This window comes from Furipterus horrens, unplaced genomic scaffold, assembly GCF_987537825.1.
Source record: "Furipterus horrens unplaced genomic scaffold, mFurHor1.1.pri manual_scaffold_4, whole genome shotgun sequence".
In the NCBI taxonomy this organism is placed as follows: Eukaryota; Metazoa; Chordata; class Mammalia; order Chiroptera; family Furipteridae; genus Furipterus; species Furipterus horrens.
This window is the reverse complement of record NW_028327174.1, coordinates 79,650,469-79,676,860: the sequence shown is the minus strand read 5'-3', so window position 1 is coordinate 79,676,860 and position 26,392 is coordinate 79,650,469. Positions and strand designations below refer to the sequence as shown.

Sequence of the window (26,392 nt, the reverse complement as noted above, 5' to 3'; positions counted from 1 at the left end):
AAGATACTTGGATGGGAATGAGTGGAGGGAGGGGTTAAGTCATCCTCTCTGGTACTCTAATTCTTCTTAACTTACAATAACAGAAAAAAAATGTTTATAGTACCCAGGAGGAAAGAAGCAAGGATATTCTTCCTTCTCATTCTGCAAAAAGCAAAACCAAAAAAAAAAAAAAAAAGACATAATAGAGGCACCTTCGTAAGAATGAGATTTGCTGTGCAATGATGTAGTGATCAGATTTATCACTCAGATTTATTTCCAATTCACTTGTAGACAAAAGGGATTTGGGTGTCTCCAGGTTGGCTTCAGGCAGATATAAACCAGTTTCAGATGTAGAACAAATAACGTCCCTCTGCCTCCCTAGAAAGCTTGCATCTAAATAGCCCAGGCCAAGCTTGCTCCTTAAAGGAAAACCTGCTGGCCTATTGATGATGTGATAGTTCAGATCTCACTGCTTCTCGTGTTCCAAGTTCCTGGACAGCTTCAGCTTGCAGGTGAAGAATAGAGCATGCAGAGGGACAAATACAGTGCCCACTTTTGCCAGTGTTTCCTTTTATTTCTCCTCCCCTTGCTTAGGATAGTATATTTCTATGTTGTTTTGGTTTACAGCCCCCTCCCTTTTTTTTTTTTCAGTTTTATTGAGAAATAATTAACATACAGCACTGTATAAATTTCAGGTTTCCACTTAATGACTTGAGTTATACATATTGTGAATGATTATCACAATAAGTTGAGATCCATAATTTCATATAGATGCAAAAATGATTGAAATATTTTTCCATTGTGATAACTTTTAGAATCTCTACTCTCTTCACAACTTTCAAATATACAATAACAATGTTAACCATAGTCATCATACAGTCCCAGCAGTTTTAAGTAGAAATTTGTACTTTTTGACCACCTTCATCCAATTCCCCCATGCCCCAGATTCCCCATTAAAAAAAAAAAAAAAAAAAACTTTTGTGACCAAGCTTACCAAAACTGATCACCCCTTACTCAATTCTTAAGAGTAATTATAAACGTCCTTCTTAAACCCTTGAATAAGTATTGTAAATATCATTTTAGGTTACCCAATATGGATAATGCATATAATGGAAAACATAAACATTAATGAGGTATTAGTCATTCCTGTCTGCATGGTGCTTGCAATCTAGTGACAAATGAATATATTTATTATCATTTTCCAAAGTTTGATTTTTAGGTACACATAAAACAGTACTACACAAAAATATTTTTTTTAAATTAATACTTTTAAAGTTCATCTAATCTGTGTTTTAAAAATGTGATTTCGTATATATCATGGTTTTGAATGAAAAAAAATAATCCAAGAAAATAATTAAAAAGACAGTAAGTGGCCATGAGCTATTTGAACAGTGTAACAGGAGTAAATGAAGTGTGAATGACACAAAATCACATATCCGAGGTATAATTCAAGAAATTATAAAAAGTTTCAGAAGTATGTAAAAAAAATGCTATAACAGCACACTGGGGAGAAAGTCTGTTTTTGTAAAAGGCCTCGCAGACGTTATAGCATTTTTCTGGCCTCTCAAGAATAATGGGGACACATAAAGTGGGCCCACATCACTTCCAGCAGACTTTCTGAGGCCAATACAGTGAAAGCATCTCATTGCCAATACTCCGAATTTTGGGATAGTTTGTCTGAAGGGCAGGCATTGCATTCTATGACAATCCCTCTAATTTCCAAGTTTGAGGATTTATCTGGTCACTAAGGTAATTCTCCATTTTTCTGAAATGGTTATTTTCCACTTAAGACAGTAGGTTTACTTTGGTGGCTTTATATTTAGTGTGCTGGCCATTTTTATTTGATGATTACTTTATTAATCTTCCTAGTTTTTATGGTTATTGCTTTTTTATATGCTACTTAATTCTTTTTCTAAATTAATTTTGCCACAGAATTTTAAAATAAAAGAAATATATTTTAATTAATTAAATTTGTTTCATCTACCTGTTAAAATCATTAACAATTATGATGCACATTAAATTATGAACTATATAAAAAATAGTAGTTAGATGGCTAGGTTTCAAATTCTTACTTTGCAATTAAGTAGTTTTATGATTGCAAATAAGTAAGTTATTTACAGTTCCTTAGTTTTATCATCTACAAAATGAGGGTTTAAGAATAAATAATTCCTTTTTCTCCAAAATAATATAGATGATAATTTGTAGGTTCACTGTGTTCCTAAATTTATGCAGTCATTTCATAAATCAGTGACAATATCCTAGTCAGTTTAAAAAGCACTGCTGTACTCATAGGTTTTTCTAGACGATCTGCTCAAGACTGGCAATATCCTGATCAAGTCCTAATCATTTCTTTTTTAAAATTTTTAAATATTTATGTATTTGCTATCTAATTATAAGTATATCTGCTCATTACAGAAAGTCTGAAAGACCATAATTTTATTAAATTGAATCAATTCCATCACTCATGGATAGCAACTAGTAAATTTTGGTGGCTTTCCAGAATTTATTTTACATACTGAAAAAAATTTATCATATAATTAATAAAATATTTCAGTAGTTCAAATAAGTATTTAAGTTTCTTACATTATTTTATTATAATAAATAAAAATGTGTTGATTTTTCTAAAATTCAATTTTCTCATTTAAGATTATTAATACTCAAATTAGGTTTCTTAAAAAACAAATCCCTCACAATTTATTACGCAGATACTGTACCTACTTTGGGAATTATCACTCTGTTTCTCTCTTTATTTACACTTATTATTACCTTAGATTATGTACATAGCAGTGGAATTGTTAAACTATATAGCTTTGGCAAATTTAATATTTAAGATACAGATTATCAAGTTGGCACACCAAATACTATATAACTTCACTTCCCCAAGTAGTACATGAGAACAACTTTTCTAAGGTTGCAGCAAAATGAGATTCTAATTCTTTTAAAAATGTGCATTGGAAAAGAGAAAAAATGCTTCCATTTTAATTTTCATTTTAATTATCAATAAAAATACACAATTTTTCACAAAATTTTATCCATGAATACTTTAAGTTTATTCTTTCATCGTTTTATGCCATTTTTGAATTTCAATATTATCTTTATGGTATTGCAAAAGATGGTTAAAATAGTTTTTGTATGAGACTATTTTAATTTTTATATATGCAAACCAGTTGACTTTTCCTTTGTAGCTTTCACTATCTTTTATGTACAAAAAAATAGCTCTCCACCACAGGGTCATAGCTTTTCTCCGAATTACATAATTTCATTATCAAAATTGGCTACTAATCCATAGGAAATACATTTTGCCATATGGTGTGTGGCAAGTATTGTTTGCATTTTACTCTTTCCACCAAACATTTAATCAACAATTCCAAATCAACTTTTGTAAGAATTTCCTTCCTTCACCAATATTTAATTCCACATTTATTATCTACAAAAAAGTTTTGTAAATTCTGATGTTTTTAGGATCTCCCTTCTATCCTACTGGTCTAGTTTTCTATTCTTACCCCAGTACAACACTGCTCTAATTATTGTAATTTTTGATACTGAGTAGAGCAAATTATACCCATTATTCTTCTCTAAATTTTCTTTGCTCTATTTTCCTGTTACTTTGGAATCATTTTGTCAAATTTTTGATAAAATTCTTTTTTAATTGCTTATTGCTATTGAATTATAATCTATTAATCAATGTGAGAAAAAAATTTTCACCAAACTGAATTTCCTTATTCAGGAATAGTGCTCAATTCTTTCTTTATCCAAATTTCCCTCACCCTTGATTCTGTACCTGTAGGGCCTACCTTGCCAGTTATAATCTTCCTAATCTCAGACTAGACCATGAGATGTGTAGAACCAGACACAAAACCCTTCATCTGCTCATCTGTCCTCCAGCCTATGTTCAGAGGTGTCTGGCTTGAAAAAGTTTTGGTAAGTATTTGATAATTAATTGATCGCATTATGTATCAACTTGTATTTAGATGTTCCATTTTTATCAAGTATGCTTTATCCAGAATCTGTAGTCTGTAAGAACCATATGACATCAGGAATCTATTATATCAAGAGTTTAACTTGCTGTGATTTTAATTCTCACTTTTGATGTCACAGTGTTCGTATTAACATGGAAACATTAGGAAGTCTGGCTTTATTTATTTATGCCATAAACTTGCTATAAATGTTCGCTGTCATATTTTGTGAATCTCTTGTATTTAAATCCTTATCTTATCTTTGTAAAAATAACAAAGTCCAGCTGCCTTAGATACATTAGTTCTGATTGTAAATTCTCAACAGCTAGTGTCCAGAGAAGAAAAGAAGATGAAGAAAGAATTTTAAATGATTACAGAAATTAGAGAAGTTACTTAGCATCTGATGACAGACTTCTACAAGTATAACTTTTTCCATTGGGGTGGAAGGACTGGAAGCAAAATGAAATACAATCCAAGTCTTAAAATTAAGGAGGGTTATGGAAGGGTTCAATCTTAACTCTTTACTAAGTGCTGTAGCACCAAACTTAAGGGAAATCTTGAAGCCTGAAAGAATAATTCTAAACTAAAAAGAGGAAACACAGAGGAAAAAAAAAACAAATACATGTTTCATTAAGTAAAAACACATCAAGAAAGGGGTTAAACTTCGGTGAAAGTTAAAAAGGTTCTTAATTTCTAGTGTGAGGTTATATACAGGAAACATCTGATGTGCCATCAAAATTTAACTTGGAAAAAAGCCAGGATCCTGTGTCAATATTTCTCCTCTTGCAACTAGGGATTCTGAAGTTCTCCAGGCTAATCAATTCCCTTTATGTTTTCAAAGAAATAAATCACTGAAAATAATCAATCAACAAATGCTCAGCATTTTCCAAAACAGAAAGAAAGGGAAGGAGGGGAGGGTGAGAGGGAGAGAGAAGAAAGAACAAAGAACAAAGGGAGGCTCGTGGGGGTGTGTGTGTGTGTGTGTGTGTGTGTGTGTGTGTGTGTGTGTGTGTGTGTGTGTGTGTGTGTGTGTGTGTGTGTGTGTATCCCTGTGTATGTTGGGGAGGTGATAATCCTCTCCCCGATAATATAATATGAACCTCAAGAGAATTACAATGGAGTAAATGAAATGGCTTAATATAATGTAAATAATTAGGGTACACTAGGGATATTAAGGCAGTGCTAAATTGTGCTTAATTTTAAAAAAAGGTTTATACCAGAGAAAGGAAAAAAGAATAAGCACTAGCCTAGAATGAATAAATAAAAATAATAATATTCAGAGAAATAGGGCTTGAGCATTTTCATAAAAATATTAGCTCAGTGGATTGAGCGTCGGCCTGCGAGCTAAGTGTCGCTGGTTCGATCTTCCAGTCAGGGTACATCAGAGAAGGAAAACTCTGACTCCAAAAAACCTCCGCTGCCTTGCGGCATACCTCTTCAGGGGAAAGGCTAAGGGAGTAAACCCCGACAGAAAATCCGGAGCCGGAGTCCCTAAGGCGGTTTGACGTTGTAGTCAACACCGGCAACTCCTGCGGCGCACCTGAACCCAAGCTGTATCGACTCCGTCTTTCCCTTGGACCCTTCAGCTGCGAAGAGAGGGGGGGTCTGCTGCATGGGCAACAGCAGACCCTCCATATTACCCTGCCCAGGCTCTGTAGCTTCAGCGTCATCGCAAGATGTCGATTCAACACGGGAGGAGACAGATACCATGTCACTCCCGAGTCGGACTGCACAGCCATTCTTGGCGGTGCAGATAGACTCTGAAGAAGCTACACCATCGTCTCTCGAGACGGACGGCTGCCGACGATAATAAAAGAATTTTCAGTTTTATATACCTCTTATGAATACATTTCATATGTATTCCTGAATCAAGCAATATGTCTTTATAATTTATTTTATACTATAATTTTACATTAATGTTAATTAAATTCATCCTGTTTTTAATGAAGACTTGAAAATAAGATTCTAATAGAGTTCAAAAAAATGCATTCCCATAACTAACATGTGGGCAAAAAAGACACATTCTGGAACAAAATTTCACATGTTCTATTTTAACTCTTTATTCAATTTAAGTATAGCAATAGTTTCTATCCGTGTAGATATAATTAAAACTAAATAATAATTCATTAGAGGAGTTAAATAAGATTTTTATGTAGAAAACAACCATTCCCCACCTATCAGGAAAAAATGACATAAATACATAGCAAAGTATATACAGCTAAAATATATTTAACAGGGAAATATATTTTATTTTAACATATGTTTTATTACTTGCCTGTTTAAAATTTGTGCACTTTTTTTTAATATTGATTTTTAAGATTCCATCCTTTATAAAAAGAGTATCTTCTTCTTCATGATTATGTGCATTTTATCTAAATGTCACCAAAACTGGCATCTTTCAAGAATGACAGATTTTGAAATCTAGTTAATTAAATTTCTAAGTATAACAACGTATCACCTCAACTGTATGAGAACAACGCAACCTATTTTTACTTCTTAGTAAAAAATTCATTCCATGGATATTGCCCAACAAAAGTGTAAAGATGTATATATTTTTTCTCATTTATTTCTACTGAAGCCTCAGAAAACAAAGTTTTCAAGCAGAACATAATGAAACTATTTGGGAATCAGAGAATAAGATATAATTAGGTTTTAATTTTCGTATATTCATTTCCTTATAACTCAATTTAAAAATAAAGTTGTTAAGCTTCAATCTTTTTCTTTACCACTAACCTGGCAACAGGTGGGCTGAGCTGGTTTTAACAACAATGAAATATAATCAACTGTCCCGTGTCATATTTCCAGGAAAGCAAGTGACGCGAGACCCAGGCATGATCCTTAGGCAACCCTGCTATTGGCATGAAAGTGTTCCAACTTCCCACAGGGACCGTATATCTTTAGGCCCTCGGTTTAAGTCAAACACTAAACAAAATATATTACCTACTTAATGCAGCTGAACTGGGTGCTGACCTCTGTAGTGTATAGAATAATGCCTAGCAAATTAATGTCTATAACCATGGTACATAATGTCGAATTTATATCAAGCATGAATAGTAAAAAGAAAAAATTAAACCACTGCAGTTTTATAGTAAGAAATAAACTTCCAGAAGAAAATTTGATAGCGTTTGTACATAAATTTTATATATTTATTCTTTTTGCTATACAGTCAAAAGTTCATGATTTCCTTATCTTGTTGGCTCCACGTCTTAGGAAGTGAACTTCTAAAATCCCTCAAAATTACATTTCACTTTTCTGGACTGTTTATCTACACCCCTAGCAGTGGTCTCTCAGTCTTGTCCTTTCTAACAATGTATATATGAAAGTGATATTAATAGCTTTATCTTTAAAAATTAAAGGTTAATATTCTTTTTGGAGGTACCTAGCTAGATCAATGGCTAGCCTAGTTGTATGGTCATACTGACACACTGATTTTCAGAAGTGCCACTGGAAGCAATTATAGAAAAATAACCAGAACACAAAATAGGGGAAGCAGGTGGTATAAAAAGCTTAACACTATTGAAGTGTTAATACCTCCACACGTGAAAGATGTGAAGTTCAAATCTCACACAGTTAAAAACCGTCTCTTTCACAGTCAGTATGCTAAATGCTTCAAGTGATCCACACCCAGTCACAGAAGAAAACATTAAGGATGTAAAATATCATGTCAAAAATTTACTCTGAATATCTCTAAATATATTCTCGAACAAGTGAGGTAAAGGCACACAAAGAGTTCAACAAAAATAAATGATTCGGCTAAAAACAACCAACCTTACAGAAGGCTGAGAAAGAAATAGGCTTCTTTTATAGCCACTCTACCAACTAAACTCAAAATATAATGTACATACTTCAGGTAGAGTTAGGATAAATTTACAAGTGAGAATTTTTCATTTTGTTTTCAGGAGGTATATTTGACATCTCATACAATAATTCTTACCTAAGTGGTAGTAGTAAGGAATTTAAATACCACTGATAGCCACTTTTAATGCTTAACTCTTTCATTCCATTATTTTCTTTCTCAAAAAATAAAATTCTATAACTTGTACAAGTTTTTAACTCCAAAAAATGCTCTAATAAATCCTCTGTGTTTTCTATCAATGGTTCTTTCTCCATTTTCTCTGAATAGCTAAATAAAATTGGGCAATCTCACACAATTTAAGAGCTACTTTCACGAAACTAAAAATTAAATCAATATTTCTTCCTTCTTATTGAGAATATGAGAAAGCATTTTTCAATTTTAAACTTAATAAAATATTTGCTATTTACAAACTGATGAAGGAAAATGTACTTTCCAATACTAAATACTATTATTTATTTATTTATTTATTTTTAGAGAGAGAGGAAAGGAGGGAGAAAAAGAGAGAAACATTGATGTGACAGAGAAACACGGATCGGTTGCCTCTCATACACTCCCCAACCTGGGACCAAATCCACAACCCAAGCAAGTGCCCTGGCTGGGAACTAAACAGGCGACCTTTAGCTTTGTGGGACAACACGCAACCAACTGACCCACACCCATCAGGGCCCAAACTGGGATGTTGTAAGTAACAGAATGTGTACAAAAACCAACCAAATAAACAAACAAACAATTCTCCCGCCCCCAAACACACAAAAAAAACAACAACTAGAAATTATCAGGGATAAGAGAATCAACAGTATCATCAAAATAAAGGCAAACAAGGCAATAAACAGCAATGGATCATTACATACAACTTCTCCTGAAGAAGTATGTAATCTCTCCCAAAGGTTAAAAGCACACTACCCACAGTAAACAATTTTTAAAACACAGAAAAATATAAATATTTATGAAAATTGTGACACTAGTGTCACATTAGAAATATAAAAACGTGAGTTTTTTCTTCTTTGTTTGCTTTGGTTGGGCTTGTGTGGTCCAGTCAACATAGCACAGCCTACATACTTATGGACAAAATATTCTCAAGGTTAAAGCAACACAGTTTTTCACTTTATTTATAGGCATTTATTTATCAAGGAAAGGCATGAAACTCCAGACCAACTGTCTTATTTACATTTCATACCACCATCATTTTTGTACTGAGTAGGGCGTATATGTGACTTTAAAGAGATATTTTGCACACAAAAATTATTCTGAACATAGTGATTATAGAATGCAATGGCAAAGCAATAACTCTGGGTTCTCTCTTACTTCATGCAACACATTATGTCCCTTTATTCTCAGGATTTATTACCAAGATGAAATGGCCTAAATTGCTCATATAATTAAACCCAACAATTACTTTGCATTGAAAGAGCTGAGTAATTTTATTTTAAATAGTAAATAGGCTTAAAATGACCTTCGGGATTAAAAGGGCTCTAGCTGATAAAAGTAATTAGAAGTTACAACCTAATTTAGTTTTGCATAGTCTTTTAGGATTATCCAAGAGCAACGTTTAACTGGACATTTTTAGGAAAATAATTATAGAGAAAGAAGAGAAAAATAGAGGATGGATAGTAATTATCCTATGGTAAAAAAGAAAATTAATATCCTGATTTTCTAGCATATCTATGATAAAACCACAATTTTGTGTTTTATTCCTTTTTGTTAAGATGAGGTTCCTGCTACATACATATGTAATATCTCTATTATATATATTATATATATGTGTGTGTGTGTGTGTGTGTGTGTGTGTGTGTGTATCACTGACTTTAAATGGGTAAATTAAAGTTACATTGATGCAGTAAAAAACATGTCAGCTTTGGTAATGCAGAAGGCCTAAATGGAAAAAGTACTTGAATTTAAGTCAGAAAGCTATACTTTTGTTTCTAATACAAACTGTGAAATCCTGAATGTATCATTTTTATCCTGAAAAAATAAGAGATTATGTTAGGAGGATTTTAAGACAATGAGTCTTCCATCAATGATATTCTATGATTCTAAAAAACACCCCTAATTTGAGAACAAAAGAGAAATTCAGATTCAATAAAGAATTTCTATGTTGGATACAAGAATAAAAAGCAATTTTGACAAAGTCTTGGTGAAATATATGCCACAACAGGAAAAATAGAAGACACTCTAACCTAAATATGACAATTCAATTTAGAAGGAGACCCTATTAATGAAATTAAGTTAATTGGGCATTAACTGAGTAAGTTTTTTTCTCTTTTGGTTAACATAGTTAATGATTAAAGAATGATTTGACTGTGGTTGCTGAGGGACAGGGGAAAATGAACTTGGAGAGACAATGCAGCCTGATAATCAGTGACTGCAAGGCCATCACTATGCAAAATCTTACCTATAGAGAAATAATACTTACATTGGTAAATGCAAAAAGCACTGATAGAGAATACAATCATTGACATTTGGAGCTTAAAGATCTACAGAATTGATAATGGTTACAATGGAAGGTAATCTCATGAAACACTATATTGGGCATTTGATCCAATAACTTTACCTTCATCTTCCCAATTAGTCCTCACACTGACACTACTCTTACAGCCATCTCTGGGATGGGAAAACTGAGGCTTCAGGTAAGTAAGTTTCCCAAGGTCACTCAGCTAATAAGTGTCAAAGCAATATTTGAATCTGGGCTATCTGACTTCACACTATACTGCATCTCCATTTAATCCAACCTGTTCTCTCAAGAGAAAACTGAGGCCCACAGAAACAAAGTCACACAAATGACTAAGAGCAATTTTAACAGTTATTTTGTGATATGATGCCTAAATACTTCATGTATTCTCATACCTTGCTAATTACAAACACCATCCAGGTGAAAGTTTAATTTTTGTCCATAATATTTAGTATCTGCTTATATTATTTGTATTGTATGTTTGTACTTCGCATAATTTTGAACAGGATGATATGGTGCAGTTATCGTTATTCAACCATCTTGGTCTTATGAAATCAAAGGGAATACTGAGAATACATTTTTAAATAGTTTTCTTTTTAATTTACTTATGAACTGACAGAATGTAAGTTAACAATCAGGATAAAATATAGAAAAAAATTTTAATTGGGAAATAAATTGATCAAACTTCTTTATTAATACACAAGTGGGAAAATATGCTTGCTCATTTGGTGTTCAGGATAAATCAACTACTGGTATGTAGAATAGAATAATAGAAGTTTTTCATAAAATGTTCAAGGGAAGGGAAAATGCAAAGAACTATTGTTTTTTAAAAAGCACACGTGCAATGAATTGAGTTATTAAACTAATAATAACATTCAAATATGATTGCGTATTTTCACACATATTCCTTTATTTCTCTTAACCTCCAAATAAAAGAAAAAGTAGGATGAAAATAAAATGTTCGTATACATACACACAAGTGCTTGGGGTTAGTGGTCATAAAGGGGAAAATGAATGAGCCATGAGAAAAATGAATACTTACAGGTTAAATCTAGCCAGACATTATAATCCATCACTGATCCCTAAAGGGCACTAATAATATGTAAATGTGAGAATTAGAAAACACATTCAAGGCTGTTGATAAACTTGATAGGATAATCAGCACATGCTGACAGACTAATGAAACTGATGAACTGATAAGGCAGCTTATCTCCTGAGCCATTTTTTTCCTTGTCAAATGGAGGCTAATCAAAATGTATTAGGAGTTAAAGCAAACACTCAAAGGATTTCAACCATTTGTTTAGAAGGTGAATTGACTCTCTGAGAAAATTATAGTTTCATACGCAATCGAAACTACAAAACCTAGTCAGATAACAAACCTTCAACAGAAAATTGAACAGGATGCAGCCACAATAATTAGAGAAGAAATCTGCAATTTTAAATAATATTGTGATTCCCCTCTCACAAATTGCTAGAGTGCTTTTCGGGGTCTGGGCAGAGCGCCTACCTCTTTCTATAATGGAAAATAAGACAAAGGACTAAACAATAACCCCAGGGACACACTTATCTTTCATGTGCTCAGCATCTGTGTAACCATGAGAGACAGATCCCAAGGTACCAGCTGAATTTTCAATCAAATTTATTTACATAAAATAATTGAATGAATTTTCTGAAATCACTAACTATATTGAATGCAACAATTCTTAGTAACAAAAAGATGCCAAGGATCTCAGAGTCCTTTCCGAGTTTAAAGAAAGACTTTAGTTCATAATTGAGGGAAATTGCAAATAATGGCCTTCACAAGCATTAGTGTAAAGAATAAAATCATAAACTGAAACTATTGTGCCTCTTTAGATAAAGCTAGAGAAAGTGAACCTTTTAGTATTAATTTCAACAGGCATAAGCATCCAGTATTAATATAGAAAAGTTAAATTTTATAAATCTAAACACTTCAGGCACACACTTTATGGACATGTACATTTCATCTGGGTAGATACACCAGTAAACTGCTGGACAGTATAAGACATTGTTTTAATTTTTAAGAATTTAAGGGCAAAAGCACATTTGATGAAGGTAGAGTTTACCTTTTAGTAATTATAGCAAAGAGAAAAAGAAGTAGCAACTAGGAATACTCTCAACGTCCTTTTTAATATGAGCATTAAATCATTCCACTGCTGTACAGACCAACTGGGGGCAGGAGTCCCAGAGACATGGAATGAATATATTAATCTCCTCCAAATCATAATTTTTCTGTTTATGGAGCCACTCCTCATTCTGTCTCTAAACTATTTCTTAAATTTCTGTCATTTAGAAAAAAGAGGAAGCAGGTGTCCTTGCCAGGCATGTATTCTATAGTTTGGGAGGATTTAAGATTGTGTGTGTGTGCGTGCACACGCGTGTGTGTGCGTGTGTGTGTGTGTTTTCAAGCCATACAACTAGTATCAAATTTCTCAAATCATGGAATACAGAAGCATAGAATAATACCAGAGACCATGATGTCTCATTTATTTCATATGCATGAGGGAGGCCTAGAAATATTAAGCAACTTAGCCAAGTTTAATAAAAAGAGAAGATCTGAGCTTGCAATTTGTACTTGGCAGAAAAAGATTTCATTTGAGGACAAAAGCAGCCCCTTCTCTTCTCTCCCTTATCTGGAAACAGCAAAGTTAACCAATCAGCAGAGCATCTTGAACTTTAGGGACTTCGCAAGAGTCACATACCGAACACTGTTCTTCCCACCATCAAAAGCTATGGCAACAATTTACAGTCACAAATCAATTGCAGGTGATAGGTCAATATTCTCTTAGAAATTCTAGTTCTTGACCTCTTGTACTTAGAAAAAATCAATGCCGTAGCTTATATACTTTCTAATAAAAAATTAAGCTAAGTATCCAATGTAGAAAAAGGAATAATTATGGTAGCACATTTTAATTTTTCACAGTATTGTCTTTGCTCTAAAATGCTAATTCTGAAAAACCTATTGAGGCCCCAAGTCCTGATCAATGAAAACCACACATATTGACTCAGTTATTCTTATCTTTTATAAGTATCAAAAAGCATTCATCTCATATATACTTTTTACATAAAAATGAATTATACTATATATCCATCTCTATAAGAAGTTATTTTCTGCTTAATATACAGTAAATGTCTTTAAATATATTTTGCATAATTTTAAACAGCTGTATATATTTCATTCTATAGATGTACATATTTAACCAATTGTTATCACCCTTCCCCCGAAATGGGATAAATAAAGACATTTTCAGAAGAAGAAAAAAAAGCATTTATCTCTACATCATAGTATATTTACTTTAGAGGATCTACTGATTAATAATGTGATTAAAATTATCATGAATTTTGATAAACTCACTAAAATCTGTGTACTGTAGTCACTTTTTCAGTCTCTAGTCTAGCTAATGCTGACCACCCAGAAGGATTTGTGCACCCCCTGCAACAACTCTGGGAGCTGGACAATTTGTTGAGAATCACTATGATCATGCACTTATTTGTTCTTGTCAGAACAAGTGTGCTATGTAAAAATGTGAATGTGACACCCAAATGTGAGTAAAGATTTTAGGGGGGAAGATTAGTGATACTAATTTGAATGCCATTTAACAGAAGCACAGGGCTTCCTCTTTCTCAGGTCCTGAAATATCCATTGAGATAGTAACGTCTCACTTACCCATCATGTTGTATAAGCTCTGTGGGGCAAACTGCCTTGGCATTTTCTGAATTGCTTCCTTATATACACTAAGGGCTTCCTAATTTAAGAAACAAACAAAAGAAAAATAAATGAAATACAAGAATATTCACCAAAGACAAAATAATAACATCCTTCCAAAATTAAAAATTTTCATTGCTATTTCCAAGTGGTTCATTGGAGGAGAATAATTAAGCTGTCCTTTGGTATGATACTGCCTCTATTTCATGAGTAAAAGTATTCAACCCAGTCAGTGAAGAAAGCCAGATAAAAACTTAGTTTAACAAGTAGTTGAATGTAACCAAGCCCCTTTATTTTAATATAAATTCTTAGCTCACATAGAAAATTTATATTTGGAAGTCACCTGTAGTCATCTGAAATCTACACTTATTTTAAGTCTGGCCACAAAGTAGGATCTATATAAAATATCAAATAACAAATCTAGATACTGAGACACCCTGAGATTATAAAATGCAATTACTTTTAAGGTTGTATCTTTATCTTAATATTGCATTCTTGATACAACCTGAAAGAGTATGCAGGGGTGTGGTCTGAGGGAGCAGGAGGGATGCTCAAGGTGAGAGAAAAAACCCCATGGAAGGACAGGCTTCCTGTGGGGAAAAGCACATACAAGGTCCCATCTCTATCACTTTTCTCCTCTCGCAATTAAAGAAATAATAATAAAACCAATTTTCATTTAATTATTGCTTTCAAAAGAATTAAAAGAAATGGGGAGGATTTACATCATCTTAATACTTAATACTCCCAGTACAATGTATTTTCTTAACATCAAACACTGGATATAAGGTAACAGTAACAATGTGTTTTGGATCATAAAATGAGAGATGATAAGCAAATAAGCTTGTCATGCAATGGTTGTTACTTCTCTTTCTTGAAGAGTTGCTCTGGGAGAAATTCGCAGTAAAGAAATCTATTAAGTATTCTTTAGCAGAGGTTTTTTTTCTCCTCCAAATGAATTTCACCATGAAATTCTTTTAATGAAAACACACATTAGCTTCTGAAATAATCCCAGTGTCCCTCTGATGAGAACACAGGTAGAAAACATTGAGACTGGATCAGAACAAGGGGAAGGAAAAGGGGAGCGAGGTTCTGGTCTGACCTCATAGTGTCCCTGCTCGTGATAGAGCTTCCCCAGGTTGTACAGACAGCTTGTGACCGAGCTCTTATGCGCATGAGGGTCCTTTAGGTTTTCATCAGGGATCTCAGAACACTTGAGAAACGTGCGTCGGGCTGCTTCTGTCTTTCCTTGGTTCGTTAGAATAATACCGGTGTTTAAGTATGCAGCTGAGAGGGGAAAAAAATGAAAATATAAATGTGAGATGATGATGTGGACCACGGATACAATAAGTTATCTTTACTTCAAAGATACTTTCTATGAGCTATTTCTGATTTTAAGAAAAACCAAGAAGAAATACTTAAGGAACAAATGTATATGAGAACAATTAATGTAGTAAGACGTGCAGGTAGCACTGAAATATATATGGAAGAGTCTCTGTCAAAAAGTTCAAAATCTTTCGGTGCCCTGACCAGTGTGGCTCGGTTGGGTATTATTTCTGCAAAGGGAAAGGTCACCAGTTCAATTCCTGGTCGGGGCATATGTCTGGGATATGGGTTCAGTCCCTGGTTGAGAGACAACCAACCGATGTTTTTCTCTCACATCAATGTTTCTCTCCCTCTCTTTCTTCCTCCCTTCCCCTCTCTCTAAAAATAAAGGAAAATAAAAAATCTTTAAACAGTTCAAGATATTCTGAGCTTAAAATCTAAGTGAATAAAAGTTGTTTATCTTAATATATTAAAAATGATAAACTGACATCAAAACATGATTAAATTGAGAGATACAGTTTTTAGAAGCTTTTAATTTGATTGGCAAGTGTTCAAAAATAGGAGTACCATGTTTTTTCTCTGTGAGGTTGTAAATCACCAAGATAATTTTCATGCATAAAGAAGGAAAGAGGTATTTACAAAGAAAATTTTGACTACTACTTACAAGCCAGTGTAGGCCTGCTCCCGATTGCCAATTTATAATAATGTAATGCTTCTGCAAATCTGCTGTTCTCTTGTAGAAGTAACCCTCTGCATGAGGAAAATAGAGATTTGGAGATAGGACTGTATTACTATCCATAAAACCACAAATTTTTATTTAATATTTCAAAAATAAAAATGATTAAGAGATAAAAATGATGACCTGATACTGTAAAAACAAATTCTAAATAGAAGGAAATTATTCCTCAGGAGAGAAAATACTGGCAAGGTGTCAGTTGCATTTATATTGCATTATAAATTATTAAGAAGTATTTTTAAAAGCCCTATATCCCCTTTCCAGTAGCCTTTTCTCTCCCACTGGAATTACAACCCACTTGGATTTCTTCTTGGAGCACGCACATTTTTTTCACCACTTCAGAAAGGAAACCTGTCTAAGTTAAACGCACGCACACACACACACGAGATGCCTCTTTATCCTAGGTAAATAGGATAAAAAGGGTAAGAATTTAATCAGATGCCATAAAGACACAAAGGAAATGACTGAAGATTATCTACATTTATATTTCCCTGTTTGGATTTGGTCAAATATGCTTAAATTTCACAACACTGGGCACATTTCAGTCCACTACAGACCCTCAGAGTTCATGCTCCCTACCCCCAGGAGGCTCTTAGGCAGAGGTCACATGTATTATCTGAGCCATTCCAGACCCCACTCTCATGACCTATTTGAGGGCAATTATAATCATATCTATGAAAATACAGTGTCAGGGAATTAGACTAAGTTCCAAAGGCTTTCACAGGGGGCTTTTTAGACTACCCCTATTCTCTTGTAATCAGCAAGTATCTTACAGACATTTGGCACCTCTTTGGGGCCTGAGTACTGCTGTTATCAACCTCAAATTGCAGATTCTACTTGCCAGCTGCTGAAGCCTTTGAAAGGCTGGTAAAATGGAGCTTTGAGAAATGAGAAGGTTACTGATAAAAGCTTATCATTTTGTAGAGTATTTTTAAATGCTCAGTTTATTATTTAATGGGCATCATTAAAAATTATCTAAAGCAAATCATTTTGAAATTAAAGGTTGCTCACTCCTGTCATTAGTGTAAATTAACCTCATTATTTCTAATACTATTTGTTAAAAAGTCTTTTGAATAGATCAAACCATTCTAAAACACATGAATGTCACTTACATCTATACATGAATGTACATTTTTATTAAAAATTTTGAGTAGCAATTTCATTATGAAATTGATACGCTTTGCTGTTAAATGTACTTTTCAGTGCTGGGAACAAAGAAGAACAATGTTTTCTGCAGAACTGCAGAGTGTGTGAAAATGTTCAATTACCTTTAAAAGTGAGTACAACTGATAAAGAGAAAGAACATTCACATGCTTTTCAAAAAAGGACTAATATTCTTTATCAATAATTTTATTGACAAAGTGCTTTCAGTTAATTAAGTTCAAATACATTATCTCATTTTATAAACTTATCTACAAACATAATTGTCTTCATCATATTTCCTTTGAGATAGAGATAAAGAGGTGCTTTTCCTTTGATAGAAGCTAATGATACCAGAGGAAAACTACCATTCAGATATTTAATCTGTTCTCTCTACCATTTTCAGGAATTAAAATCCTTCCATGAGCCTCTCTTTATGCAGTACCTTCCATCTCTTTCGCATTAGAGTTTTCCTTCCCTTAAGACCACAAAAATGTTCACGTGCCTGTTAGCATAGAGGGAGAAGAAAAAGTCAACCTTTACTCATTCTTGCATCTGCCTCTGACTACTACTTACTATTGTTCTTCCCTTTAAAGTTAGATTTCCTTTAAGAATGTCTATGATGTACATAGCCAATGATTCAAATTTCATTTACCCCAAAAGCCAGCTTGGGCTCTTTTCCAGAGTTCCACAGAACGTCATGATGAAATTTCTACAAATTATCAAACCTTAAAAATAGTATGTTTATGTGAACCATCCATTCAAATGTAGTGCCTATTAACCACTGAAGTTATCTTCTTTTCTGAAATTCTGTACTTCCTTGGCTCCCGGAAAATCAGTCTCCCCTAGTTCTGCTTTATCCCTGGAACCAGCCTATAGAAGTGAAGAAAGTGTCTCGTTATTCACGTGTTACTTAAAAAGAAGTTGGTGTTTCATAAGACTTTGTTTTTCTCCTTTATGGATAAATATTGTCTCTACATGACATCATGCATACGTGTAGCTCATTTGCTGACTGTTCTCTCTCCTGACAGCCAGATCTATTTTAAACATTGCACTGACCCACGGCAATCTAGGTGCTAATGTGATTTCAAAATCAATACATTCAAGTATTAAAAACAATAGCTCCCACTGAAAAATAAACAATGAAAGAAGAAAAAAATCTCCTCAACAATCACCACCATCACTGACTCCAGTTGTTAAAATCGGAAACCTGGTTATCACTCTTGACTCTTCCCTTACCCTCTCCCTTCCATGTCGTATAGTCTCCAAAGCCTACCAAGTCTTATTTCCTAAGATTCTTTACTCTGCCCCTCAAGGTTCATCTTTATGGCTCTCTGAGCCCTTTTTATCTTTCCTGTCACCTAAATAACTGCAATAGCCCACTAATTAGTCTCCACATAATTACATTTCTAAAGGGCAAATACGCTGTTAGGCTAGTCAGAAAGAGCATGAGGAGATGAGCACGTAGCTTTGACAACGAGCCTAAAGCCCATAAATCTTAAAAACTGATGTATGCCTTCAGCCTCATGGGCTCCCCAATACTGACGCACAATATTCCTGTCACTTTCCTTATTCATAAAATATACAAAGAGAGAAAAGTGATCAGAACAATAGCAAGGCCTAGACGATCCTGTCTGGCCTGCCTTATTCTTTGGAGGAACCTAGTCTCATGGAGATATGCAGCAGGCAAGTCTCCAGAATTATATAATATAGCTCCATAAATTGGAATATCATCCTTTGCATCATATGAATGAAATTAGCGATGGCATCAGTCCAACCAAGATGGCTACTGTGACTGATTTCTCATGGCTGAGGACTCACCTATCCCCTAGTCTACATGCTGCAAACATGAACAAGATAGAGATGCACTTGCTTATGATACTCAATCTACGGGGGGAGACAAGAAAAAAGAATGTATGGAGAATTGCTATGATAGAAGACAGAGGACCAAACCACTTCAGCTCAGGAATGGACAAATGCTTACGGAGTCAAAGTGACACTGGCAGAGGCTTGAAAAGCAAGCAGCAGTTGACCAGTGATTAAAAAGTGTTACCATCAGCCCATGTTACAGAGGAAGAAAGAGATCCACAGAGAATTTACCAACTAACTCTAGGTTTTATGGTTCATAAGAACGCAAAGCGAGGATTGGAACAAGTCCTCTGATACTAAATCTCTTGCTCTTTCTAGAAGAAAAAGTGAAGAGAAAAAGAGTTAAAATAATTCAATTTTACACATATGCATACTAGGTTATGGCTGCTTTTACTCTAAACCTCCAGATTTTGTGTAACACTAACTTGCATTGATGCTGTGAAAGGGAGTCAACTAAGCTTCTGCTACTGCCCTTTTCCACATTTACAGAACCCATTCTTTATTTTACTGAAGCTACGATAGAGGGAGAGAAGCCCTTCTCATCATAATAGTTATGGTGGTAATAAAAATAATAATAGTTAAACTAATTCAACACTTACAATGCATCATGCACATTATAAATATTAACTTACTTATTATTCAGCAATAATCTTATGAGGCAGGTTATTTGTACTAGCCACATTTTACAAATGATAACCTCGGGCAAAAAAAAGGTCAGCAACACACCAAAGGTCACACACCTAGTAAGAAGTGTGCTAGAATTCAAGCTCAGCAGTCTGTATTTTTATAGCTCACTTATACCAAATGGTTGTTTAAAGTTGATGATGTAGTTTGTTTACATGTTCATCATGTCAATATAATTTTCTGGTTTCTAAGTATACAGTATTAAAAACAAGAACACATTTTAATATACCATCAAGCATGAAGTTAATGGGAAATAATTTTATTCATATCATGTGAAGTTGCCTTTCAATTAAGGATGCTGGCCTGTGCAACACATTAATGTGAAGCAAGCTGTCTTTGGGAGAGAAATTAAAATTAATATTACAAGAAATAGGTACTCATGTCCCTGTCAACCACATACATGAACCATGTAAAGAATCAAGAATATAAGAAAGCAAACTACAGGAATTAAGTAATTTTCAATATAATTCTAATCTATCATCATTTGTTTTAATAAAAAATAAAATTTTCTAAAAAATTAAAAAGAAAAGGCATGTCCTTCCCCACCACTGTCAGTACAAATGAACATATTGTCAGTGTCTCTTTAGAGTAAGATTGCCTTCTACGTAGTACTGTTAAAACATAAATTCTCAGGTAAAGCTACCTTAGCCTCAATTTCTAAGAAATGTCTTATAAATTGGTCGAAATCTGAGATATTCAAAAGGTATCAATAAAGCACATCAGCAGATAAAAAGTATACTTTTCAAGAACATGCATTGCAAGAACTAAGCAGACATTTACACAGAACACAGGTGAAACAGGGTGTGGTTTACATAGAGCGATGTCCCTTTTAAACTATGGAAATACTAGCCCTGGCTGGTGTGGTTCAGTGGACTGAGTGCCGGCCTGTGAACCAAAGGGTCTCTGGTTCAGTTGCCAGTCAGGGCACATGCCTGGGTTGCAGGCCAGGTGTTGGAGGTGCACAAGAAGCAACCACAAATTGATATTTTTCTCCCTCCCTTCCCCTCTCTCTAAAAATAAATAAAGTTTACAAAGAAAAACTATGGAAATACTAAAAGACAGTAGCTTGATTTCTTTTTTTTATTTCATTAACGTATAACATGTGGTACCACTACAATATACTAAAAATTGAGACCATGATCACCAAACAATAAATAAGTTTTTTTGGATGCTTTATTTACTTATTATTTTTAAATATTTCATTTATCTATTTTTAGAGAGTGGGGAAGGAAGAGTGAAAGAGAGGGAGAGAAACATCAATGTGTGGTTGCCTCTCCTGTGCCCCAAACTGGGGCGCTGGCCTGCAACCCAGGCATGGACCCTGACTGGGACTTGAACCTGTGACCCTTCAGTTCACAGGCCGGTGCTCAATCCTCTGAGCCCCACCAGCCAGGGTGTATGTTTTATTGATTATGCTGTTACAGTTGTCCCAATTTCTTTTCCCTTTGCTCCCCTCCACCCAGCACCCCACCCCTCCAGCAGTTCCAACCCCCTTAGTTTATGTCCATGGGTCGCACATATAAGTTCTCCTCTACACCCCCCTGTCTATTCTGCACCCTCCTACTATGTTCCTTAAGTCTTCCACCATTTCACTCCTTCTCCCCTGGCAGTTTCTTCCTCCGCCCCAACCATCACTGGCTTTCACAGTCAGAGGCAATGTGGTCCTATTTTCCACAGCACTGGAACTGTGAGCTGCCCGGTCTGGTCTGGGGCTTTGCTTTTTACTGAAGCTAGGGTCTCTGTGCCGCTGCCACTCCCAAGCTCCGCCCCCACAGCCGCTGTTGCAGCCCCGCACCTCCTCTCCATCTCAGCTCTGCCCCTCTTGCCTTTCTGGCTGAATATTTCTTATTATTTTTTTGCTGAACTTCCATGCAGTTTCAGTTTTCTGAATTTTCTGTTTTTTTTTTTTAAGTTTTGCAATGGTTGTAAATTCCTTCTTAGTTGTGAGGAAGACACAACATGCCTATCTATGCCTCCATCCTGGCCGGAAGTCCAAGATTTTTTTTGTTTTTATAATGAACTGTCTCACAGTGAAGACAAACAAGCAGAGAATCACAATACAGTATAAATAACACATAATGTATTTTGGGAACACACAAAAGGTACACCTTCCCAAGGTGCAAGGTCCGGTGAAGTTCATAGAGAAGTCAAGAATGCAGGGAACTGAGTTCCAGACAGATCAAGCTATGCATATGAAAACTCAAAGTTACAAAGGACAACATTTTTATCTACCAATAGCAATAACAACATCTTTCATGGATATTAAATGACCACGTATCTAGGAAGCATTTTGGAAACAAAAGCTAAGACAACTTAAAAAAGTAAGATTATATTATTTGAGAATACTTCAGTAATAAATAGTTTGGCTATTCCCTGGGCAAAATACTTGGTAATCAAAACAAATCAGATAACAATATTTACAGGCAATGGTTCACAAAATAATTTATAATCCCTAAGGCCCAATTACCAACAAAATACCATGTTCATCTTAAATTGAGAAATTGAGATTTTTTTTCTCTGAAATGTGTTTGTTTATCCTTTAATACATATAGGTACTTTAAAAGTAAGATACTTTTCCTCAGTGATAAAATATTATAAATTTTAGATGTTCAATATTTTTACATGTTAAATTAATTAGCATTGGTTTGCAGTCATATTTGAACTTTCCATTAATTCAAATTTCCTAATCAAATTGGCTGATTTTGCTAATGATTCTAATAATGAGATTTTATGTAATTTTCCATAAAGTGACATTCCAGTTGTATTTCAAGACTTACTCTTAGTTTTAGGCTATGTTTAAAATAGGACAACTGGAAAAAGTGAAATTTTAATTTCTATTATGGAACAGAATAATTAATGGCATGTTATAATCACAACACATAAATGCTCTCAAATCTTGTTTGATAAAAGAGATAACAGGCAAAAATATCTAGTGACTATACCAGCAGTAAATGGAATGAAATTCATAGTCCTTTTTAAAAACAGACACTGTAAATAAATAAATTACTTACACTTGAATCAAATGCAGTAATTCCAAGGGCTAGAGTAACACAAGAGCTTAGGAATCAAGTGCCTAATATGCACTCACCCCTGAACACATAAAAAGAACCATGATCAATCAGATTCTGGGCCTGGTCATGGGACTAAAATCTCTCCAATAAGACAAAAGGGCAGTGGCCTGCACATCTCTAGGAAACATCCTTATAGAGGACATTTTACAGTATCTAAGTTCTGTTCTGACGACAGTGGAGACCAAACCAAAAGAAGCCCAGTAAACGGAGCCCTTCATGAAAGCGGCTACATACCTTTGGACTTCTGTTTGTCAGACAGAAAATGTAATTGTAATTATTTTAAGCCAGTGACTTGCAACTTTTTTCATCCCATGGCACACATAAACTAATAGCTAAAGTTCTTCAACACACCAAAAGTATTTTTGCCTATCAGACAAAAAAAAAAAAAAAAGGATAATTTTGATTCACTCACACCAGATGACTCTTGTTGTGTAGGCTGCTATCTTTTTATTATTATTATTTTTTTATTTGGCAATCTAAGGGGAAAGAGGTCAGTGCCCCTGACTATTAAATAGACAGGTATTGCATGTCTTAAAAATTTTTATGATACACTGGTGGAAAAATCACTGGTTTAAGATAATGTTATTTCCTATCATTTGCAAACCAATTGATAAAATATAACATGTATTATCTTGTTTTAACTATATAAGTTCATAAAGTAAATAACAAAGTATGGCTTTCAAAGAGAATTTTAACGAAAACTTCTTTTAATTACATTTGAATGATTGCGAAGTATGACTTGTCTGGTTTCGAGTGATAAGCAGAGTAGGCAACTGCCAAGTATAGCAGTTGCAATTAAAATATTTAATTAAAATTATATAATTTAAGGGCATAATGGGTGGATGAAATTGGGACTCTGAGACTAAGCTCTTAGACATCAGAGTGGCCAGAATTTTCACTTTGCCCAAAAGAACAATAACATTAGTAGTGTTTTTTATATTAAAAAACAAAACATTTAATTAATCATTTCAGTCCCCAAATAACTAGAAAGAGGGAAACTCACAGAAATTATCAAGTGAAATGGAAATAGGATTCTCATCTCAAAAAAAGATTCATAGAGATATTAGAGATATGAATGATTGAATTTGAGTTCCAAGGGAGATACCAATGACAAAGTGATACATATTTTCTGATCTTACCTCAGCATTTCTGTGACTTTCAGGTCACCCTAGGATAACAGACTTGGTATTTGAGGACCAAGAGAAATAATTCTTTCTACTAACATTTTTCCCCTCAAATTATATACTCACCTTTCTTTCTCTCCCTTTCTTTTAAAATTAAACTATTTCAACTTAATAGGTAAAAACGATATTTTTACAAAGATGGCATTAGGTAGAAAAGCACAAATAGAGAAAGTGAATATAAACAATTAATTTTTTTTACTTAAAACATATAACCTCAACTTATTAGAATAATGCATGTGCTACAAAAATATAATTTAAATGGATACTTATTTTAAACTACTGCTAAGTCATTATACATGATTATTGTATACAATACGTACTGTGAGCAAAATTAAAAAATGTCCCTTCGTGAAAGGGCTAAATTCTACTGGAAAGGGTAATAAGCAAGTTGTTTTCCCACTCTACACTTTTTTTTTTTTTTTTTTTTTGCATGAAGAAGAATGAAAATGGAAATGGAAATGGTAATGGAGAAGAAGACAATAACTATGTGGTGTGAACTAATTTCTAATGTCACATAACTGCCAAGCGGGTTTCAGAAAGTACAGTCAAGACTGCTCCTTAGTAGCTCTGTTTTGACACAGACCTGTAGACTTTGACAACTAAATAAAGTAGAATGACATCCTACTTCATAAAGAAATATTTTTATTCTAACCTGTCAAATATGGAACACTAGGCATCTGATCAAAATGATTTTTAAAACACTTTACACATTACCAAAAACTTTATCAATTACTGCTAGGAGAAAATGAACAAGTTGCAGCTCTTATTTTACTTTTAAGATTAGTTTTTGTTTAGGGTCTAAAGAAATACATTCTCATTATAGTACATGTCTTCAAAACATGTGAGGTCTCAATTAAATGGAGCATTAGTTACAAAAGTACTTCTCCTGTGGTAGAACTTGACATCTGAATAAGCCCTTTCATCCTATTTAAGTCCACTTCTATTCTATGGCAGGTCCAGAACAAGATGCTTCATGATAACTATCTTATGTAATTCTCACAATAACCCATAAAGGTATAATCCAAATTTTACAAATAAGGGTCCAAAAATCAGAATGTTATTCAACAAATCTATGTAGCTAACTGTTGGATCTGGAATTCACAGAACTACATTGTGTATTCATATATGCATAATTTGCTTTATACCTGTCTTCTGCATATATAATTAAGGCTATATTTTCCTCTACACGTTATAAAGTAACAGTAGGTGTGAATATAGTTTCCTAGTTAAAAAACAGTTTATTGGGAGAAAGACACTTATTACAGGATGCCTTCACGATAGTGTTTTCCATATTATTTCTTTTCATTCTTACAATTAATAATATAAAATACTATTATACTTTACTTAAGAGATACAAAAACATCCAGGAGAGAGGTTAAACCACTCACCCTTGATAATACAGCTGAGAAGTCTCAAGATGGGACTGAAACTCAAGAGGTTGCCAGGCTTCAAATCACACTGTCTTCTCATTACCCCACACTGGTCTCTGTTTTCAGTTTAAGTATTAATAATTGCCCTCTCTCTCTGGTTCATATCCCCAGTGCTTCTTCGCTGTCTATATCAACAGATTTCTCTCTTTCCTTGTTTATGCATTTCCATCCCAATAAACATCTTGCATTTGCTTCAAACACAGATAAACTATAGTCTTCAATGCTGATCAACTTTACCAAGAAATACATCATAACCAATATGCTCGTGTGATTGCTAATTTTAGTGTCAACTTCACACAGGCTGACCAGAGATATCTGGTTAAACATTATTTCTGAGTGTGTCTGTGAGAATGTTTCTGGACGAGATTAGCATTTTAATCAGTAGACTGAGTAAAGCAAACTATTTTCCCCAATGTGGGTGGTCATCATCCAATCTGTAGAGGGCCTGAATAGATCAGAAAAGGGGAAGGGAGGATTAGCTTTTTCTCTCCTCCTGAGATACGGACACTGATCTTCCTGAGACCTCCTTGTTCTCAGGCTTTCAGGCTCAGACCGGAATTTATACCCGTCTCTCAGACCTTCAAACTATACCACCAGCCTTCCTGAGTCTAGCTTGCAGAAGGCAGACTGTTGAACTTCTCAATCTCCGTAACTATGTGAGTCAGCACCATATAATAAATCTCATGTATATATACTTTATTGGTTAATTTCTCTGGGGATCCCTGCCTAACACAACTTGTAAAGGGGGTTTTCTTGAGTTACTCCTGTATTCCAGACCCACTCCTTCATGAAAATGATCACTAGTGAGTATAGGTAGGTATATCCCCACAGAGGTATAGCCAGTGAATAATTAGAAATGGAATAAAATTAACAACTAACAAACTCTTCCACTTTTCTTATATAATTATATCAAGTTCCTAGGCATTTTATTTAATCTGTGCTACAACAGGAGGAGCTATCACAACCCAATTTGCAGATGAGGAATAAGGAT

The 26,392-nt window shown here is 34.2% G+C and overlaps 1 protein-coding gene across 4 annotated transcripts in view; it reads right to left on the bottom strand.

Annotated features, from left to right (window-relative positions):
* TMTC2 (transmembrane O-mannosyltransferase targeting cadherins 2) overlaps window positions 1-26,392 on the bottom strand; it is a 396,110-nt gene that overhangs the window by 129,739 nt on the left and 239,979 nt on the right. For all 4 annotated transcript variants that reach the window (XM_090273677.1, XM_090273679.1, XM_090273680.1 and 1 more), the window contains exons 5-7: window positions 15,952-16,037; window positions 15,064-15,248; window positions 13,926-14,004 (exon numbers count right to left, since the gene is read on the bottom strand). In XM_090273677.1, coding sequence (XP_090129803.1) covers window positions 13,926-14,004; window positions 15,064-15,248; window positions 15,952-16,037 — 350 coding nt within the window. The remainder of the gene's footprint in view (window positions 1-13,925; window positions 14,005-15,063; window positions 15,249-15,951; window positions 16,038-26,392) is intronic.